At 35.9% G+C, this 17,659-nt stretch overlaps 2 protein-coding genes across 6 annotated transcripts in view; both read right to left on the bottom strand.

Moving 5' to 3' along the window:
* Positions 1-1,591: 1,591 nt before the first annotated feature.
* On the bottom strand, positions 1,592-8,870 carry LOC103045307 (uncharacterized). Of its 3 annotated transcripts, none has more exons than XM_049481120.1 (7): positions 8,738-8,870; positions 5,830-7,093; positions 5,374-5,727; positions 4,735-4,910; positions 3,566-3,666; positions 2,708-2,807; positions 1,592-1,855 (listed from the first exon to the last, which is right to left on the bottom strand). In XM_049481120.1, the coding sequence occupies exons 2-7, from the start codon at positions 7,030-7,032 to the stop codon at positions 1,732-1,734; spliced, it is 2,058 nt and encodes a 685-aa protein (XP_049337077.1). In that variant the 5' UTR covers positions 7,033-7,093; positions 8,738-8,870; the 3' UTR covers positions 1,592-1,731. The 3 variants fall into 3 exon arrangements, with proteins under 3 accessions (XP_049337077.1, XP_049337078.1, XP_049337076.1); XM_049481121.1 differs by having other exon boundaries at positions 5,374-5,766; positions 5,893-7,093; XM_049481119.1 differs by having other exon boundaries at positions 5,374-7,093.
* An 843-nt stretch (positions 8,871-9,713) lies between these two features.
* ldlrap1b (low density lipoprotein receptor adaptor protein 1b) overlaps positions 9,714-17,659 on the bottom strand; it is a 58,358-nt gene continuing 50,412 nt past the window's right edge. For 2 of the 3 annotated variants that reach the window (XM_007238575.4, XM_007238574.3), the window contains one exon: positions 9,714-13,749. In XM_007238575.4, the coding sequence (XP_007238637.2) occupies positions 13,703-13,749 (47 nt within the window). In that variant the 3' untranslated portion in view covers positions 9,714-13,702. The remainder of the gene's footprint in view (positions 13,750-17,659) is intronic. The other variant, XM_007238576.3, reaches the window with a different exon arrangement.

The following is a 17,659-nucleotide window of genomic DNA, read 5'->3' as shown; positions in this document are numbered from 1 at the left end:
ATATGAACTCACTTATTTTCAAAGATCAACACGATGCAGCGCTTACAAGCCAAACAGCACAGCTATAAACTATTTTAATCTTTTAATAAACACCAATAATGGAACTGTGGTATAATCACAATAATACACTCAAGGCTCGTGCTACAACATGTTATATTGGCACAGCTGTGCTGATCTATGGCAGTGCCAATATTACACGTTATATCACTCCTTTTGTGTATTGCTGCTTAAATACACAACTCTAATGCACAAGTATTTTTTGTGCTGTAAGTTGCCAGAACAGAGAAGACAGATCCCCCAATTTAGTCATTGCTGACTCCCGCTCACTTACCTATGACTTGGCAAGCCTGTGCTCCCTCTGAAACATGTAAAGCCAGGCACCTGCCTCTTTTTAAACTGCTGTAAATGCAAAATCATTAGACAGCTTAACATGCTTGAAGAAGAACACTACTTTTGGACTACTATCTCATAGGCACAACATATTTTCCTTGTTATCTTTCAGTATGTTGCTTTAACATATTAAAAAACTTAAGATTATACCTTATGTTAGTTTTTGTAGAGAAAAAAATACATAAAGAATGCAGCTTAAGTGCTTCCACGCTGTTGATAAGTGGTTACAATGGTCTCTTAGACAGTTTCCATGGTATCTATGTTGGTTGCTATAGTGTAACTTGCTAACTAGTTGCTAAAATATCCCAGGACGTTGCTCAATAATGGGTCATGGTATCTCGGGTGGTTGCTATGGTGCTTCAGCTGTAAACACACATAAAAAAAAAACTATAGCTGTTCTACTTTGTAGTGTAAGATGTGTGCCACAGTCTGTCAGTCCCCTACGTCTGATAAAACCTGTGAAGAGAGAAAAAAAAGCCCCACCTATGAGCCAATCTGTAAACTTTTCCCACTATACACTCACTGAGACGGAGATGGCGGAGAATCAGTTGATTATTAACCCTCCGTCACTGGGACACGCATGTAAATTGCTGCAATATTAACGGATAACTGCCAGATAAAGAAGTTATAAAAATGTAAATGTAAAATGTACATTTAAAGTAGCAGATATGCCCAATTTCACATACCAAGATCAGAGAGGATGTATATATTTAAATAATTTAATAGCAAAGGGTTTGACAGTGCCTTAAACAGCATTTCTATTTACTATTTCACTGCAAACAGTGCAAGAAAACTTGAGTGCAAACATACAGAAATATATATATATATAAACACAAAAACGTGTGAACAAACACTTAAGGCATCCAAATGCTGCTTCCAAGGTCATTGTCCTCTTAGCATTTTAAGGAAACTATGAACAGTCAAAGGACATAATTGCAATTATTAAAAGTAATAATGCACATAAACATGTATATAAAAGTGCGTCCACCAACAATTACAGTAGTAATCATCCAGCCAGGTCTGTCAATTTCTGAAGGCAGGAGTGCTGTAAATCTGATTTGGTTGCCTCTGCTACAGCAGCATAATACAAACAGTATGTTAATACTTGATCTACACACTCAAAAACACCACACACATTTTCTTTGAAAATATACAAACAAGAGAAGTGCAAAAGAAAAAAAGAAACACACAAACACACACATTAGGGATTAGGTGCACATGGCCACACCTCCACTAGATGCTCACTGTACCAGGCAGAGGTGTTTGAAGTGCTAAGAGGCTTTAATCGGTTCCTGCCATACAGACGCTCTAGGCTGATAGATGGCTCTTTGTTGAGGAGCATCAGGGTCGTGGACTCCGCCTGAACTTTCTGGGCACTCCACTGAAGCGGTAAACGAAGCGGTAGTTCCGGTTCTGCCATTCATCCAGGGACATTGTACTGTCTCTGTTACGTGACTGGTAATTTCTTAGAAACAGAAAACAAAAGCATAATGACACAAGACTATAGCATAATGCACTGGTCCAGTAATCTTGTAAAATGAAAATGATTTGTTTTACAAGGGAAAGTGAGGTGTAAAATGTCATGCATTTCAGTCACGCAATATTCAAAATCTTCTGTCAGAAATCCATAATGAACCTTTATGTGGCAGCAATTGTTTTGCACTTTTTTTAAAAACTGAAATTGGTAATAAATAAATGTATTTATTAACTTTGGCATCTCCAAATAAAAAACTGAGTAAAACATTTAAAAATTAAAACATTAAAAATAAAATATATTTAATAGAATTTCTCATATACTTAATTAAGGGAATATCAATCAAAATATATCAAAATTGTATTTATTTTACAATTTGCTTAGCAACGTAGCTAACTATTTTTGGAGTCACTGATTTTTAAACGTAATGTTCATTATTCAATCAATCAACCTTTATTTTCACTCAGGAAAACATTGAGGGTGACCCTCATTTACAATGTTACCGAACACTTACTGCATTAAAAGGTTTTTTTTTTCAAAAATTTAATAAGAAATTTGAAATAATTAAGAATAAAATAGTAAAAAAAAATAATAATAATAAACATTATATATATATATATATATATATATATATATATATATATATATATATATATATATATATATATATATATATACTAATTTTAAATCAATATTCAATATATATGAATAAAACATACATCTAAAATAGAACATAAAAAAAATCTATTAATATATGGGTATTAAATAAGAAATGTATGCATAAAATACATCACATTTGTGGGGATTTTTTCAAACTCAAATTGTTGACTGAGGAAAGTGTACCTGCGGGTGAGGTCTGAGGGATGCTGCCATTGTTTCCCTTGTCTTTGATTTCCTTGACTGGCCACAGTGTCCATAAGGTGGAAAAGTTCGTTCATTACACCTATTGAGGAACAGGACAAAATTAAATCCAAATCATAAAACTAATTGCCAAAAACATACTTGAACCATGACCAGAAAGAGCAGAAAATGTTCTGATATATGAATTTTATGATATTCTTGTTTTTGTTCCTAAAAAAACCTGCACCAGCAGGAGCAAGAAAAAGTGGGCATTGGTAAAAAACTAAGAACATACACACATTTCAAAAAGAACCAAAGCAAATAACAAAAAAAATTAAAAGAAACACCACATTTGGATAGATGTAATGTCCATTTGTAACGTGTACACGATCACTTTCACAGTAGCATTGTTTGATGATTACAGATAGTAGTAGCAGTAATGCTAGTGCATCTATTGTCTTAAAACTTTTGCTGTAGAAAAATTAAAAATATACAGGTATTTTTTTTTTTGCTTTTTTTGGCAGAATGCATTGTTTCACTTTCTAAAACTGAAGTAATATTCTTGACAAGTAGTTAAGACACTTTAAATTAGAGTTTTTAGCCATTTAGCTCTATACATTGTATTCATAAAGGACTCATTTGCATGCTACATTTTGCTCCATTTTTGTATACATGTCAAAGGAAATAGGAAACGGCCAGGCTCTCTATAAACCAACTCTGGTTGTATCATCACTGATGTGATTATTAAACTATGTTGAGGTGTTAAGTAATGACCATTACTTTGCTGTAAACAAGTTTTACAGTAAAACCTATTTATCTGCGAGTAAAAATAAGTAGTGACATTAGACATTTGAAAAATACCATTTCCATCTCCTCGGTTTTCTTGCATATGTCTGACTACTGAATCGACATACACCTTCTTTCCTCTCTCCCAGTCCTCCTCTCTATTAAACACCACAGGCCTGCAGAAGGCATACAAACACATACAAAAAGCATATGGACAGCACATCTTTAACATATTTCTTATGCAATCATGCATCAACATTTCTCGAATATTAAATATAAAGGCACAACAATACAATCAATAAGCATCCTGAAAATGACCATATAGAATTATTAAAGCTTATTCTTGCATACTTTCACCAGCATGCAAAAACCTTGCATTGAGAGAAAGAAAAAATAACCATTAAGCTCAGCTTCTGCAATAGAGAATTCTTTTATTTTTGTTCAGATATGTTCAATAACTCAGCAGCTGCGACAATATAATGTACTGGTAATTTATTTATTTTGAAGTTAAAAATGTTTTTCTGCTGTAAGATTGTGCTCAACAGACTGCAAACACTGGAGGAATATCATATTGTTAATGTTTTTTTGTTTATTAATATAAAAAAATTAGATTTTTTAATTCCATAATTTTTCCGAACGTGCTAGTTTTTGCCATACTTAGTTTTTTTTTTTATTTTAGATTATTATAATTTTAGGTATTGTATCGAAAGTCATAATTTTGGTAATTTTGGTCAACTCTTTCTGAGACAGAATGTAGGTATCCTTACAATTTGAAATAAAAGCTCCCTCTACTGGTTCAAAATATATTTTGTGTTACAAGCAGACTAGTGTAAAAAAAAAATGTCTAAATGTGTACACCTGTGACAAAGCTGTGTAAAATGTTTGGTATAAATCAAAACAGAAACAGGTCACAGCATATCATGCACTGTCAATTACAAACCACTTTTACAGAGGATTTTTGAAAGAAAATATTTAGGTTTTTTTTAAGTTAGGTCAGGCAAACAGGATTATGTTAATGGCCAAATGCTTTCTATTTATCCATTACACCTTGGTGCACATGTTTCGATTAAACCTATACATCACAGTTCAAATGTTACTTTTTCCCCAAATATATACAACTAAAGTGGTTACAGACATATATGTGTAAAGCTCACTCTTTTACTTACTGGTCTAAATTTCGGTCCCAGCCAAACATTTAAAGCAGAAAATCTTGAAATACTGTGGAGTTGACCCAAAAACAGTACCTCTGAACTTCTCCGGGGACTGTCTGTATGTTGTCATACTGGGATTTTCTATCTAGCTCCTGAGATTCAGTTGAAGTGTTGAATACAGAGGCAAGTGCTGCTGCTGGTGGTTTCACTGCAGATTTAGCCTTTTCGTCTTGTCTCTGAATGCTGAACGCAACCACCTTTGACATAACCTAAACAGCACACAGAGAACTGTACTGAAAAAAAGTTTTTTTCTGCAATGTAAGAATAGAGTCACGTGTTTAAAAGAAAGGTGGATAAAGAGACCAGTTGCTCTGTGAAAACCTGAAGTGGTAAACAGTTTTCTGAAAGTTAAATTTTTCCTCAAGATCGCCTTTTACCATCCTTTATAGAAGTGTTGTAAAAGGCTTAATTTTTGTCTGGGAAAGTGTTGCAAGAAGGCAGATATGCAGCCAGGCACAGGTCATGTACCTTCACTGTTCACTTTAAACAAGACTTCCTTTCAATGGGAGACTGTATATTTTATACACAGAATAACTCTGCATGATCAATTTAAATATTGTGGTCCTATGTCTTCTGGCATGTCAGTGTGCAACATCTTAATTTTTTATATAAATGTTGTAACTCATTTTGATTATAAAGAAAATTTAAGCCAAAGTTAAGCCAAAACTGTACCTGAAGAGGTGCTGCACTCTCCAAGCTCGTTGAAGGGCAAACTTCCTCCCGGAACGTCACTTTGAACTTGGGGTTCACCTGCTGACCAACAGGTGGCACATCTTTGGCCTGCTTTACCGTGTCTGCAACAACCTTGGCCTCCTTCACCTGCTTGACTGTGACAATCTTGGCCTCCTTCACCTGCTTTACCGTGTCTGCAACAACCGCTGCCCGTAAAGGAGGAACAACCTTGGCCTCCTTCACCTGCTTAACTGTTTCAGTGACAACCACTGTCCGTAAAGGAGGAACAACCTTGGCCTCCTTCACCTGCTTAACTGTTTCAGTGACAACCACTGTCCGTAAAGGAGGAACAACCTTGGCCTCATTTTCCTGCTTGACTGTGGCTGCTACAATCTTGGCCTCCTTCACCTGCTTAACTGTTTCAGTGACAACCACTGTCCGTAAAGGAGGAACAACCTTGGCCTCCTTCACCTGCTTAACTGTTTCAGTGACAACCACTGTCCGTAAAGGAGGAACAACCTTGGCCTCATTTTCCTGCTTGACTGTGGCTGCTACAATCTTGGCCTCCTTCACCTGCTTAACTGTGTCTGTGACAACCTGTACCTGCATCTCTTTGTGACACACTAATGACTTCTGGATTGCGGTGTCAACACTTCTAAATTTACTGTCTATGTTCTCGTTAATTTGTGTAAAAATTTCATCATTCATGCCATCCAAATTCATGGAGCCATATAGGGAAAGGGAAGAGGAGGCATTTTCAAGCTCCTGGTTAAGCGCAGGGAACGACTCCCCCAATTTTTTCAATCTCTTTAATATGGGGGACCGTTTAACAAGCTGTCTGAATTTGTCCAAAGGGGTGGACATGACTGGGGTAACAATATCAGATGGTATTACATTGTCTGACTCCTTTAGCTCAGCTGTTTTAAAAGATTTTGTGAAATAGCCCTCATCGTTTTCTGATCCTGTGTTTCTCACACCTTCCTGACCTTCTGCTTTACCTTGGGGTTGCTGTCCATCGCTGTCAGGCTGCCTCGCATTACATTCAATGGGGCTTAGGCACATTATCTCATCCTCAATAAAGACAAATGCATGAGACAGGTGCCCTATGTTCTCACTGTTGTGAATTAGAGGGCTGCTTGACTGGATATCATTAAATGAAGGCAATGGGCTGCTCCGACCGTCACTCTCATTAATGCTACCAGTCAAATCTAGACAGGGGAGCTTGTGTTGAGCAGTGTTCTCTGTATCAGTGCTATTATTGATGTTTCTATTTGCCACTTTATTCACCTTTTCCTCTACTACAGAGCATTCTGGAGCCCCATTCTTTTCCTCCAGTAAAGGAGAATCTAAAACACAGGCAAGATCTGGGGAATGGCACTCAGAGAGGTAGGGTTTTTTCTGAGGAGTCTCATATGTCTCGTCAAGACAGGAGTCATCCAACTGTCTCTTGCGTCCCTCAGACGCACTGCAGTTGTTAAATATTTTAACTTGAAGGTTGCAGAATGGGCTCCGCATTGGATCATCCATTCCAACACTTGGGGTATCACAGGTGATCTTTCGAGAATAAACTGAGAGGGGCCGTAAGTGAGGAAAATCTCCTGGCTTATATGAGCCGGGTCTATTTAAAATGGCCTTGGAAGGCTGTTTGCTGTCGGCCATCGTTAGATATCTAAAATGTCACAGTCATCTGAAGAAGGTACGTCAGCCCCAGAGTTGTGGCCTGGAAAGAGAAGAGTCTTTAGTTGATTTGTAGAATAGCACAATATTTTAAGCAACAAATATTAACATTAGACATGGAACGGGAATTTACCTTAGTGTTCATATTATAATCACCATTAACAATTAATTAACATAAAACCTCAAACGTGGATTTTTTTTAATTGTCTGTCAGATCTAAACCCCATCCTCTGCGTGGTCAATCTGACAAACTAACAAAGACGTGGCAGAACTCCACACCTTTGACTCATTCGGTTGGTACATACTGCTGCCCCCCTGGTGCTTATGCTTGAAATTCAGAAATCCTTAAATATTAAATTTTTACAAAAAGGTAAAAAAGGTTTCCTTTATCCAATTAATCATACACTATTTATTCCAGCGCCCCACTTGTTTTTAACTCCCCTCAAACATACAAGTATATACTAACCTTATACGTTCATTATTTTATTTACATTTAAATATTTACCTTAGAAACTTGCGTATTAAGAACAGTATAGAGATACCACTCTGACACCCTATTGGTTTAAACAATCAAACCTGCATAGCATAGCAGAAGACTTGGTAAAAATGAAGAATCTGTCCAAAGTAAACAGTGAGTAAATAAGCTAACCTAGCCAATTAATTAATATTTAGACCATCGCATTATCGCAGTGCTTGATTATTTACTCACAAAATGAATAAAATGAGTTGTTTTTCACTAGGTAGTTCTGTGAAAGTAACTATCAAGATTGCCACACAATGCTATTCCCACCTAGCAGACGTATGTATCTAATATATTTCTGTATAAAGATAAATATATATGTATAAATATAAATATATTTCTAAGTATAAAGATGATCCGTGCAGAGACTTAAGAGAACTCAAGCCAAACGTCCAACTAAGCTTCATTAATATATGTATTGTACTAAAATGATTTCATTTTCAATGGGAATATATGCAGCTGAAACAGGGAACAGCCTAGCGCATCCCAAATAGGCCAAGTCAGTTAACTTATGCCTCGTGTGGCGCAGCCTAAGCTTTTGTCCTTAATGTTACTTTTCCCATTACATTATTTTTACGTACGTTATATTATGTAGTTTAAAACCAGAAATTTACTATTTTACTTGGATAAAAACTTGAGCGTGTAGATGTATTATAAACCCTGACATCTAACGTTATATTTCTAGTAACCTTAATGTAAGTTAACGTTTTTTCAAGCTGGTTAATTAACATATTAATCGCAGTTTAAAGCAAACAGCTTTAACTGCACAGGCCTGCCGCTTAGAAAAAAAAAATAGCTGTTCGCTAATCCGGCTGACAGCTTATTAGCTAGATAACCTAGATATAAAATACATTTTTTTTTTCAATAAAAAGGTAACCTAGATTAGTTAAGTAAAATATGTAAGTTGGCTAAACAACCATACAAGCTAGTAAAAACCTGTTTTTATTAGTTAACGTTACCTGCCTTTCTCACTACGTGTTACCCAACGCCTAAATAAGGTTAAATGACCGAGCTATTCAGCAGGTAACTGTTTACGTTACTTAGCATAGCTAGCTAAGCTCTTGTTTTTATATAAAACTCGACAAAAACCTTCTGTTCTTCATAAGAACATAATTCAGAACACACACTACAGGTTTATCAGAAGGTGTGGATGAGAGTTTGCTGTACCTCAGTGCTGCAGGCTGGGTTTAGACCGGGTTTAGATTTAGTTAGTCAGGTTAGCTAAAGCTCGGTTAACATCACCACACCAACCGCCCTCTCTCCGCCCGTTCAAACCGCGCGGCCTCGCTCTGAGCCGAGACCGCCCGCGACTCCTATTTATAACCTCCGCCCGCAGCGGCGCAGGTGATTGGCTAAACTGGAAAACATTTTTTCAATAATTAAAATTCGAGGCTGTTTGCTACAGATTTTGTGGAGTCGACTCCTGATCCGATTCCGAGTGAAGCTTTTTTTTACAGAGCTTCTGAAATAACAGAGTAAAAATATGTTTACAGACTAAAACTTAATTTCTCTTAGTTTAATAAATCATTCCCTCAAATTACAATAATAAATCGTTTCTTCAATTTAACAATCAACAATTAAACAATTTAACTACAATTTAACAATCAACTCCCTCAGTTTAATAAATTATTCCCTGCTTTTAATAAATAATTCACTACGTTTAATAAAACATTTTCCTTTTTATTCCCCGCAAATTAATTTATTATTCCCTTAACTTAATACATAGGTTCTTTTTTTTACTTCATCTATTATTCCACCCACCATAATTCACAGATGTCATTGTGTTAATTTCCTCAGATGCAGTTCCTTCTTTATATAAAAATTTGGATTATATTAATGTCAGCAGCACTGCACAGTAGAATAGTGCACCACCTGCTTCACATAGCCAAACTTTCATGCAGGTCCTGGAAATCATGCTTTGATCTTTTCACACTGCTCTTTTGTATAGATTATATGAAACATGTGCTCAGTAAATTTAATGCAGTTAGATTAACACTGGTAATGTTAAATTTGAGACTTAAGGGTATTGATTTAACACTGGCAAATTGTAGAATTACCTTTTAATAACAGTCCTAGCTGGCCTGTTTTAATAGTTTGTTAATAAGGCTTGGAGGAAACAGAATAACCACTGTCCACACATATGTCCACCATTAGTTTATGTTCTTTACTTCAAAAAGTCATTACATGATGCAGTCATAAAACAACAACTAAAAAAACTCATGAGCAGTGAAATGAATGCAGTAAAGATTTAGTAACAAAACAATCCATAGAGTAACACAAAGAGGTGAGCTTGGGTGAAACCATCTGAGTAACAGAGAAGGTAAATTATTAATAACTGCTTATCTTATCCATGGTCACATCAGAGTGAGTAAACATTTCAAAAGACGAGGAACTTATGCAGGAGTTGCACTGCCACAAGTGTACGTCTCATATTATGGATATTAGTACTGTCACACAGAAACATTGCATCCCCAAAATGTTCAAAACTTTTCGGAAGCTTTCAAATAAGGTCAATGTCAGATTATAATATTCCAAATAATTTTGGAGCATTTCTATTAACCCAATCATTATGAAATTTTGACACAATGTGAAAAAAAGTGGAAAACAACAAAAAGGCGGATACAAGTTTTCACGTAACAGAGCTGAAACTGAAGTTACATACCACCAAATGTAATGAACTGAAAATGACCAAAACATTTGTTGTTTTTTCTTGTTTTGTTTTTGAACTATAATAAAGCAACACAGTAGTGATTACAGTAACAACCATTAGGAGAATTATTTCCCTGAAATTAAATTGTGTGCTTTCAAAGGAGTCTAAGAGGGGAGTGCAAAAATACATTTTTAATAGAAAAAATAAGATTGTCTTTGATATAAACTCTCTTCACACATCTGCACCTTTTTTTTGGTCATGGTGGGAGGACATGCTGGAGCTTAGCTGGAAGAGTCGGTGTGCTTATCTGTATAATGAAAAACAGCAAGCTGAAAAGCACTGAAATCCACCCTGTCACATAAACCAGTGGCCCTCAGGGGCCCCGCAGAAAGTCCATGTATTTGCTCTATCTGTATGCGCTGCAAATTGGGTAAGAGCAATGACTGTATATAAGCATGAATAGCGCAATGTCTTTTAAATGTGAAGCCACCATAGTCCAAACGCTTCTGCTGGCTGGTTGCAGTATGATGTGTCTTGTGTCTGAAGAAAAAATGTAAAAAATTTTATACAAGCACTTTGTAACAATATATTTTTTAGAAATGACTCAGAATTAAAGCACTATTACGTATACCAGGCTTGATCTGTTTTGTATTTTTTGTATTTTTGTATGTCCACAGTTGAATCATTCTTTTAAGTGGTTAAATAACATGTTTTAAGCTTTAATGTTTAAAAAATGGACACATTTTAATTATTGATTTAGATATTTCTTTAAAAATATCAAGCTATTTAAACATGTCCAAAAATTCCTTAATGGCATCACAGCATTTTTTCTTTCTTTCATTACTTTAGCCTGCCAGCTAAAGTTAGTGTAGTTAGATGTGCAGTTGATCTGAGAAGCTTGGTCTGGGAGAAGGGGATGGATCTACCAAAGTATTAGGAACATCATAACAGACATTTCTGACTTAATTTCTATTAAATGAAGGGGAAAGAACGTTGGTACCTGTGCTTATATACAGCCATTTAGATAAGAGCAAAATTCCTGGATCATGTGGGAGCCCCAGAACACCAGTACAGTCTGTTTATCTCATTTAATATTGTAGTCCCTTCTTAACAGTTCAGCAGCCTAGTCCAAACCAGGCTGTTTCTGTACACACCAAACGTCTGTGTACGTCCATCAGCGCACAGATATCTTAAAATCCTCGAGCATCAGGACCAGGGTTGTGCCAGGCTCTCCAAAAGAGGATATTCCACAGTGTGATACTGCATAGACAAAATTGCAAAAGCCAACCTTGGACCACTCCAAAACATAAAAACAAAATGTTTTATATGCAGACACTATACATGTATTTCCTATACATTAATGAAGACGTAACACCAATATGGGGAGAATAAAGACAATCGACAGACTGTAACAGAAGAAGACACAACAATAGTTAGTCTACATTCACACAGCAGGTTTTTTTTTGGTCAAACGTGAAGTGTTATTTGAATCTGAATCTGATTTTTTCATGTTTGATATGCAGTATAAAAATCCAAGTCATATATGATTTGAGGCTTGAAGTTGATTAATTGGAAAAAAAGCTGTGAGGGAAGGAAAAATAAACACGAGGAAAAGATGGACAACAGCAGTGAGTGAGGTTTTCATTGGTAGGTCATAGGTCAAATATGTTGTATCTAAATATTTTTAAATATGTCTCAGTTCAAACTAAATTAAAAGGCATTGCATTGCAACCAGTCTGTGTTTCTAATAAAATGGCTGTAGACATCCTCAGGAGGGCGCTGCTGTAGCACTACAGGCAGAATTGGTAAAAGTACACTACTAACTTCTCCAATTAGAAAATACTTAAGTAAAACTTGAGGCATGATTTATAGTTTTTAAATATAAGTGTAAATATATGTTTATGCAGCATCATCTGAAAATCATACACAAAACATATTAATCTCTGCATTTAACACTTTAAATAGCAAAATGAAAACTGACTCCACCCCTCTAAAAATCAACAACCCCTGCACTCCTGTCTAACTCTGTCAGTTTCAAGTTATTTACTGGTTCCAAGAGACTTGTGGTCATTGTCAGAAAACTGCAATTAAACAATTGTTAAAAATAAAACTCTGCTCCAAGTAAAATAAAAAGCATTAAAATATGAAGTTTAAAAAAACCAAAGGTACAAACTAAAGAAGTGGGTGTGGCTGAATAATGTGAATAACATTTTACAGCGAGCTGGAGCACATTCTCAGTGATAAGATAAATCCAGCTCTCAGTTACAGGAACTGCTTAACAGCTGCTGGAGACGATGAAACTGAAACTTCACATGAAGCGCTGATCTTTAGCGCACAAGGGTCAGTCGAGGAGCAAAAACTGTTTAAACAAATGTTGGTTATAGACAGTGTGAACAGCCTAAAATAAATATTTTGTGAATTTGGTGAGAAAATCAATTTTGGATCACTTTTACCTGCTGTGTGAACATAGCCAAAACTAATTTAGAGAACAATTTGGATCAAGTTTCCCAGATCTGTATTACTCCTACACTTGGACATGGACTTGGACAAGATGTTTTTTTTTCACCCAGATCTTTAGTCCTCAATAACCATTGGTATTGTGATTCAGTCCAAGACTAGGTTTAGTACATGTATGGGAAACTGGTCACATATGTCCAAAAGTGTGCAGACACCCATCTTCCACTGCAAGATTGTAATTTGTTGATTTTAGGCACATATATGTTTTATGCTTGACTTGAAAATTATGAAAATCAAATACATTAATGACAAATTTATGCAAAAAAAACATGAAATTCCAAAGCGCTGACATACTTTTTCTTGCAATTGTATCTTTAGGATATTGAAAAAGTGTCAATATCTGAATATTCTTAATAGTTAAAAGCTGCTGGAACATGTATAAATGCAAGTTTTATATTTTATGTTACCATTTTATAAGTGGCATAAAATGACATTTTTTTAAAATGACAATAACATAATTTCTATTGCAGTAATTTACTGCAAATAACTTATTGTCCAAAAAAAATAGATAATAGGTTGTTTTATTATCTATTTTCAGAGCTCCACAGCCCATTGCTGACTGATGGATGTAGCTGAGCTTGCTAATTTGATAGAGTGTCTGAATACTTTTGGACACATAGCATACCATTTAAAAGGAGAGGAAAAGAAAAAGACATAATATAATTTTTTCATATTGCTTTGGTCTGTACTGGGTACTGCAGCTTTGTGGTCAGACTGGTCGTGCAGCTTCTCCTTAGCTGCTTCACCCAGTTGCATCTCCAAGCATCTCTGAGCATCTCCGAGCGTCGGCGTCAGGGCCGTCCTCTTTCCCTTTATTCTTTTCATCTGTCCAACCCCCTTTTGTTTGGTCCGTAAGCGTCCCCGCGCTCAGAAGCCGAAAGCGTCCTCGGCGTCAGCGGCCTCGGCCTCTGCTTTGTCCCAGTTGATCGGTGACAGGCACTCTTCAGCGTTGTAGTCCTGAGGGTTTAGCCCAATGTCCAGGACCTGGGGGTTAGCGCGACACTCAGCGAGTCTGTGGATCCCAAACACACAGAGAATTAGATCAGATAAATCAATCTGACTTCCTCATAGCTTTACACTGGCCTATAAAGAGTAAGAGCAGCACGGCATTTATTTAATCCTATTTCTAGATAGAAGTGTTTTAAATAAACCCAGAAAACAATCAAACTGAAGCTTGAGTAATGGAATTGTGATACAAATAAATGTACAGAATGATTTGATTAGGTTAGATTTTTATCACTTAGTCCAATTAAATTCTCCAATCCTTTAATTCTCCTGCAGTTTTTCTAACATATGCAGGCCTGCCTGTCATGAAAGTTACATTATCTACTAGTGTTCGATTACAGACTATAATTTCTATATGTCTCTTAAAAGGAAAACTTTGGTGTGAAATTGACTTTGGGTGTATTAAAACGTGATAAAAAGTACTTACCTTTGTTGAATAGCCCACCTTACGAATAGTAAAACGTTTTGAGCAATGTTTATGTAATTTGTTGTTGATTCTTTGCATTATAAAATCAACAGTTACCAGATATTTTCAGCAACAGCTAGAATTAATGCATTTCCAAGGAATTAATCTTGCTATCTACTTAACTATCCTACCTATTCGTTCTAGTTTTAAAGTTCATTTAAATGCCTTGTTTTAAATGTCAAGGCTCTCTGGATTCTACCAATAAAGTGTGGAGCTACATTGAGCCTGAATCTGCAGTCACAAGTCATGCCCCATATCCCTTATTTAAAAATACTGGATCTCAGAAAGCTGTGGGGGAGCAGAGGTGGGCTATTCAAGGCAAGTACCTTTTTTCACTTTTTAATACACCCAAATCCATTTCACACTGAAGTTCTTTACTTCTTTAATCGCAAAAATAAAGTATGTTTGCTGATTGGTCTGGCATATAGTACAGTAACAAAACCAACAAAGCTACCTGATGGAATAAGAGTATTAATAATTAATATTAATAATATTAGTGCAAGCCTGAGTAACATGTTTCTAGCTTGTAGTATTAATTTTATCCATCATAGGTAAGTGGTTAAAACTTGGTCTTTCACAGCAAACTATCCTGGAACTGGATGTTAAATCCAGAGAACATTTGAGTTTCATTATCATAACTCTGGCTGTATTTGAATGCTGCTCTTGGTCTTTATAGGACTGGAGAAAGCTGCTTGATTCTTAGTTTTTTAATCAGACAGGCAAAACACACACACATATCAATACCTTACTGATCCAGATTTACTCAAAACCTCAGTGTGGACAAGATAAACTCATCATTTTCATCAAATTATGCTACTTCCTTCATCTGCAGAGCTGCAGGAGATGTTGAGTAAATTTGGACCTTGATTTCTGACGAACAACAGCAGGGTGAACATGATGAATGATATAGATATATAACTTGTCTCCAGCGACCACCAAGACTGAATCAATGTCTCTGTGCCCTGGACAAACCTAAAAAAACTAGCGTTCATCTGGCAACAACAGGTTAACAATAGGCCAATAAAACACCTGGGACTGTATTACAGAAACATCATAACTGTGTTAAGAAATATCTTATCTTATCTTATCGGTAGAGTCGCAATGACGACTTTAGGATTAGGATTAGTTAGGATTCATTTTAAAACTATAGATATTAAAGAATAACATCTCCTCACTGGAGATAAGATAACAGAAAGCAGTGTCCTGACCTTGTGCACACTCAAACTCTGTTTAGCCTCTATTCTAACTGTCTGTTTATATTGTTAGATACTCTAATGAAACAAAAATCATATCGGTAGCCATAGCATTAAAACCACCTGCCTTACATTGTGTAGGTTTTACGAGCTCTGAATTATGGAGGCAGAAAATCCACTTCTAAAAGACTTCTGAAGGTGCTCTGTGCTATCTGGCGCCAAGACTAGATTAGCAGCAGTTTTAGTTTGGGCCTCCATTGATCATGTCAATGATTCTTGGGCATCCAACCCCACAAGACCTGCTTGAAGTTAGATGGAGCATCATTACTCCAAAGCTCCATGAGTCATGACCTCTCCAGCTGATACGTTTTTATATAATTTTATTTAAAAATGTTTTTTCCCATTTTCTCCCTAATTTACACAGCCAATTACCCAACCTACTCATTAGGACTCGCCCTATCACCTTTAATGCTGCAACACCAGGAGTGTGAAGACTAATACATGCCTCCTCTGACACATGTGAAGTCAACCACCAAACCTCTTTTTGAACTTTCGCTGAGTAGCATAACAGCACGCTCGGAGGAGTCTCGATACATTAGATCACAGGTGCCTCGTGCTGATCGACATCACCCTTTTTAAAGTGATGAGGGGAAAGAGCGTCATCCACCACCCAGACAGAGCAAGTCAAACTGTGCTCTCTCAGGGCTCTGGTAGCCGATGACAAGCTGCATGAACAGGATTCGAACCAGTGATCTCCTGATCATAGTGGCAGCACTTACACCGCTGGACTATTAGAAGCCCTACCAGCTGACAATTGGTAATCATTGTCTCAATAGCAGACAGTTAAACAACAGGGTTCAGATTTGAATGCTTTTTAATTTTTCTGCCTCTAAAACTTCAACTTAAAAAACTCTTAAGAAGAATGAATCACTTGCTGCTTAATCTAAATTACCTTCTGGCAAGGGCCATTGTAACCAGATTATAAAGATGATTATTATTCAATGGTTTTAATGTCATGGCTGATTAGAGGATTCATTCATACTAAAACTAGGTTGGGTTTAGGAGTTTGCCTGTTTACGTGGCGCTTCCTTGTATATGTGTGTATGATTAACTGCTTGGCAACAGATATCAGCTGATTACAAAAGAAATCAACTGATTATAAAACTGATTATCAATCCTGATTAAGTAGTTTAGGAAGATAATTTCATAGCTGGAGATATAAGACAATGTGAGTAAAGATAAGACTCTTAAATAAGATGTGTAAGATTTGCTTCTGTAATATAAAATTGTTGAGTATGAATTTGGTGGATAAAATCTCAGGATTACTACTGCGTTCTACTTGAACTCTGATGATGGGATTTCTGTGTTTTAAGTAGGAAATTTCAACTTGAACACACCCACAGGTCAGATTCCCTGCTAAAAGTCCGGTAAGTACATCCAACCCTGTGCTCTTGAGAAACCGCACATTAGGATTCTTTTATGTATTATGGAAAAATGCACTAAAATGTATGTTTTTATGTAATTAAATCAATGTACACAGAAAATGGAAATAATTGCAAAAAGCCAACAAAACATTTGTTCACAAACTGTCTTATTACACAGTACTGTCTGTCCTTTTAACAGGGTAAAATGTAATGATAAACCTGGGACGACAAAGTGGGAGTTTTTTTTTTGGCTAGATTTAATAAATTCAACATAAAACACCAGTAAAGGATTGTATAAAACATTGGGCACTTGGAAGTAAATAGGTAGACATTTAAATATATAAAACAGCTAGTAAACTACTGTATATGTATAATACTATTGCTTTAACTATTGCTGATGAGTGTTCAAAAAAAAGTGTTAAAATCCCCTACTCAGAACTTGTAAATTTAGAAATCCTATTGAGAATTAAATACATTATAAGTCCTGACATAAAATCCAACAGGTTCATATTCCTCAAATGTATATGACAGAAGCAAATCTTACTTTTATTTATAAGTAATATTTCAAAAAGATCTTACTAAATTTCTCAGTTAATATTGTTGATCAGTTAAAATTGCATTGTTTGTTGAACTGGTTAACTTTAGGCTGTGATTTTTTTTTTTTAGATAACTCTCGAAAATCTTGAAGTCTCTATGAAATCTAAAAACAATTTTTTGAATGTTTAACTTCAGTACAGCCAATTTGAGTGTGGTATCATTCGCAGCTCTAACAATAGACTTCCGAGATAAATGGAATGATTTATAAAAATAGGATAAAAGATGTTTCTGTAATTT

Source organism: Astyanax mexicanus, chromosome 7 (assembly GCF_023375975.1).
Source record: "Astyanax mexicanus isolate ESR-SI-001 chromosome 7, AstMex3_surface, whole genome shotgun sequence".
Classification (NCBI taxonomy): Eukaryota; Metazoa; Chordata; class Actinopteri; order Characiformes; family Acestrorhamphidae; genus Astyanax; species Astyanax mexicanus.
This window is presented reverse-complemented; position numbering and strand designations above follow the sequence as displayed.

Coding starts and splice junctions, on each gene's coding strand:
- LOC103045307 (XM_049481119.1), bottom strand. CDS start 7,032: ATGGCCGACAGCAAACAGCCTTCCAAGGCCATTTTAAATAGACCCGGC. Junction 4,911..5,373: donor AGAGTGCAGCACCTCTTCAG/GTACAGTTTTGG, acceptor TGTGCTGTTTAG/GTTATGTCAAAGGTGGTTGC. Junction 2,808..3,565: donor AAACCGAGGAGATGGAAATG/GTATTTTTCAAA, acceptor GTTCCTCAATAG/GTGTAATGAACGAACTTTTC.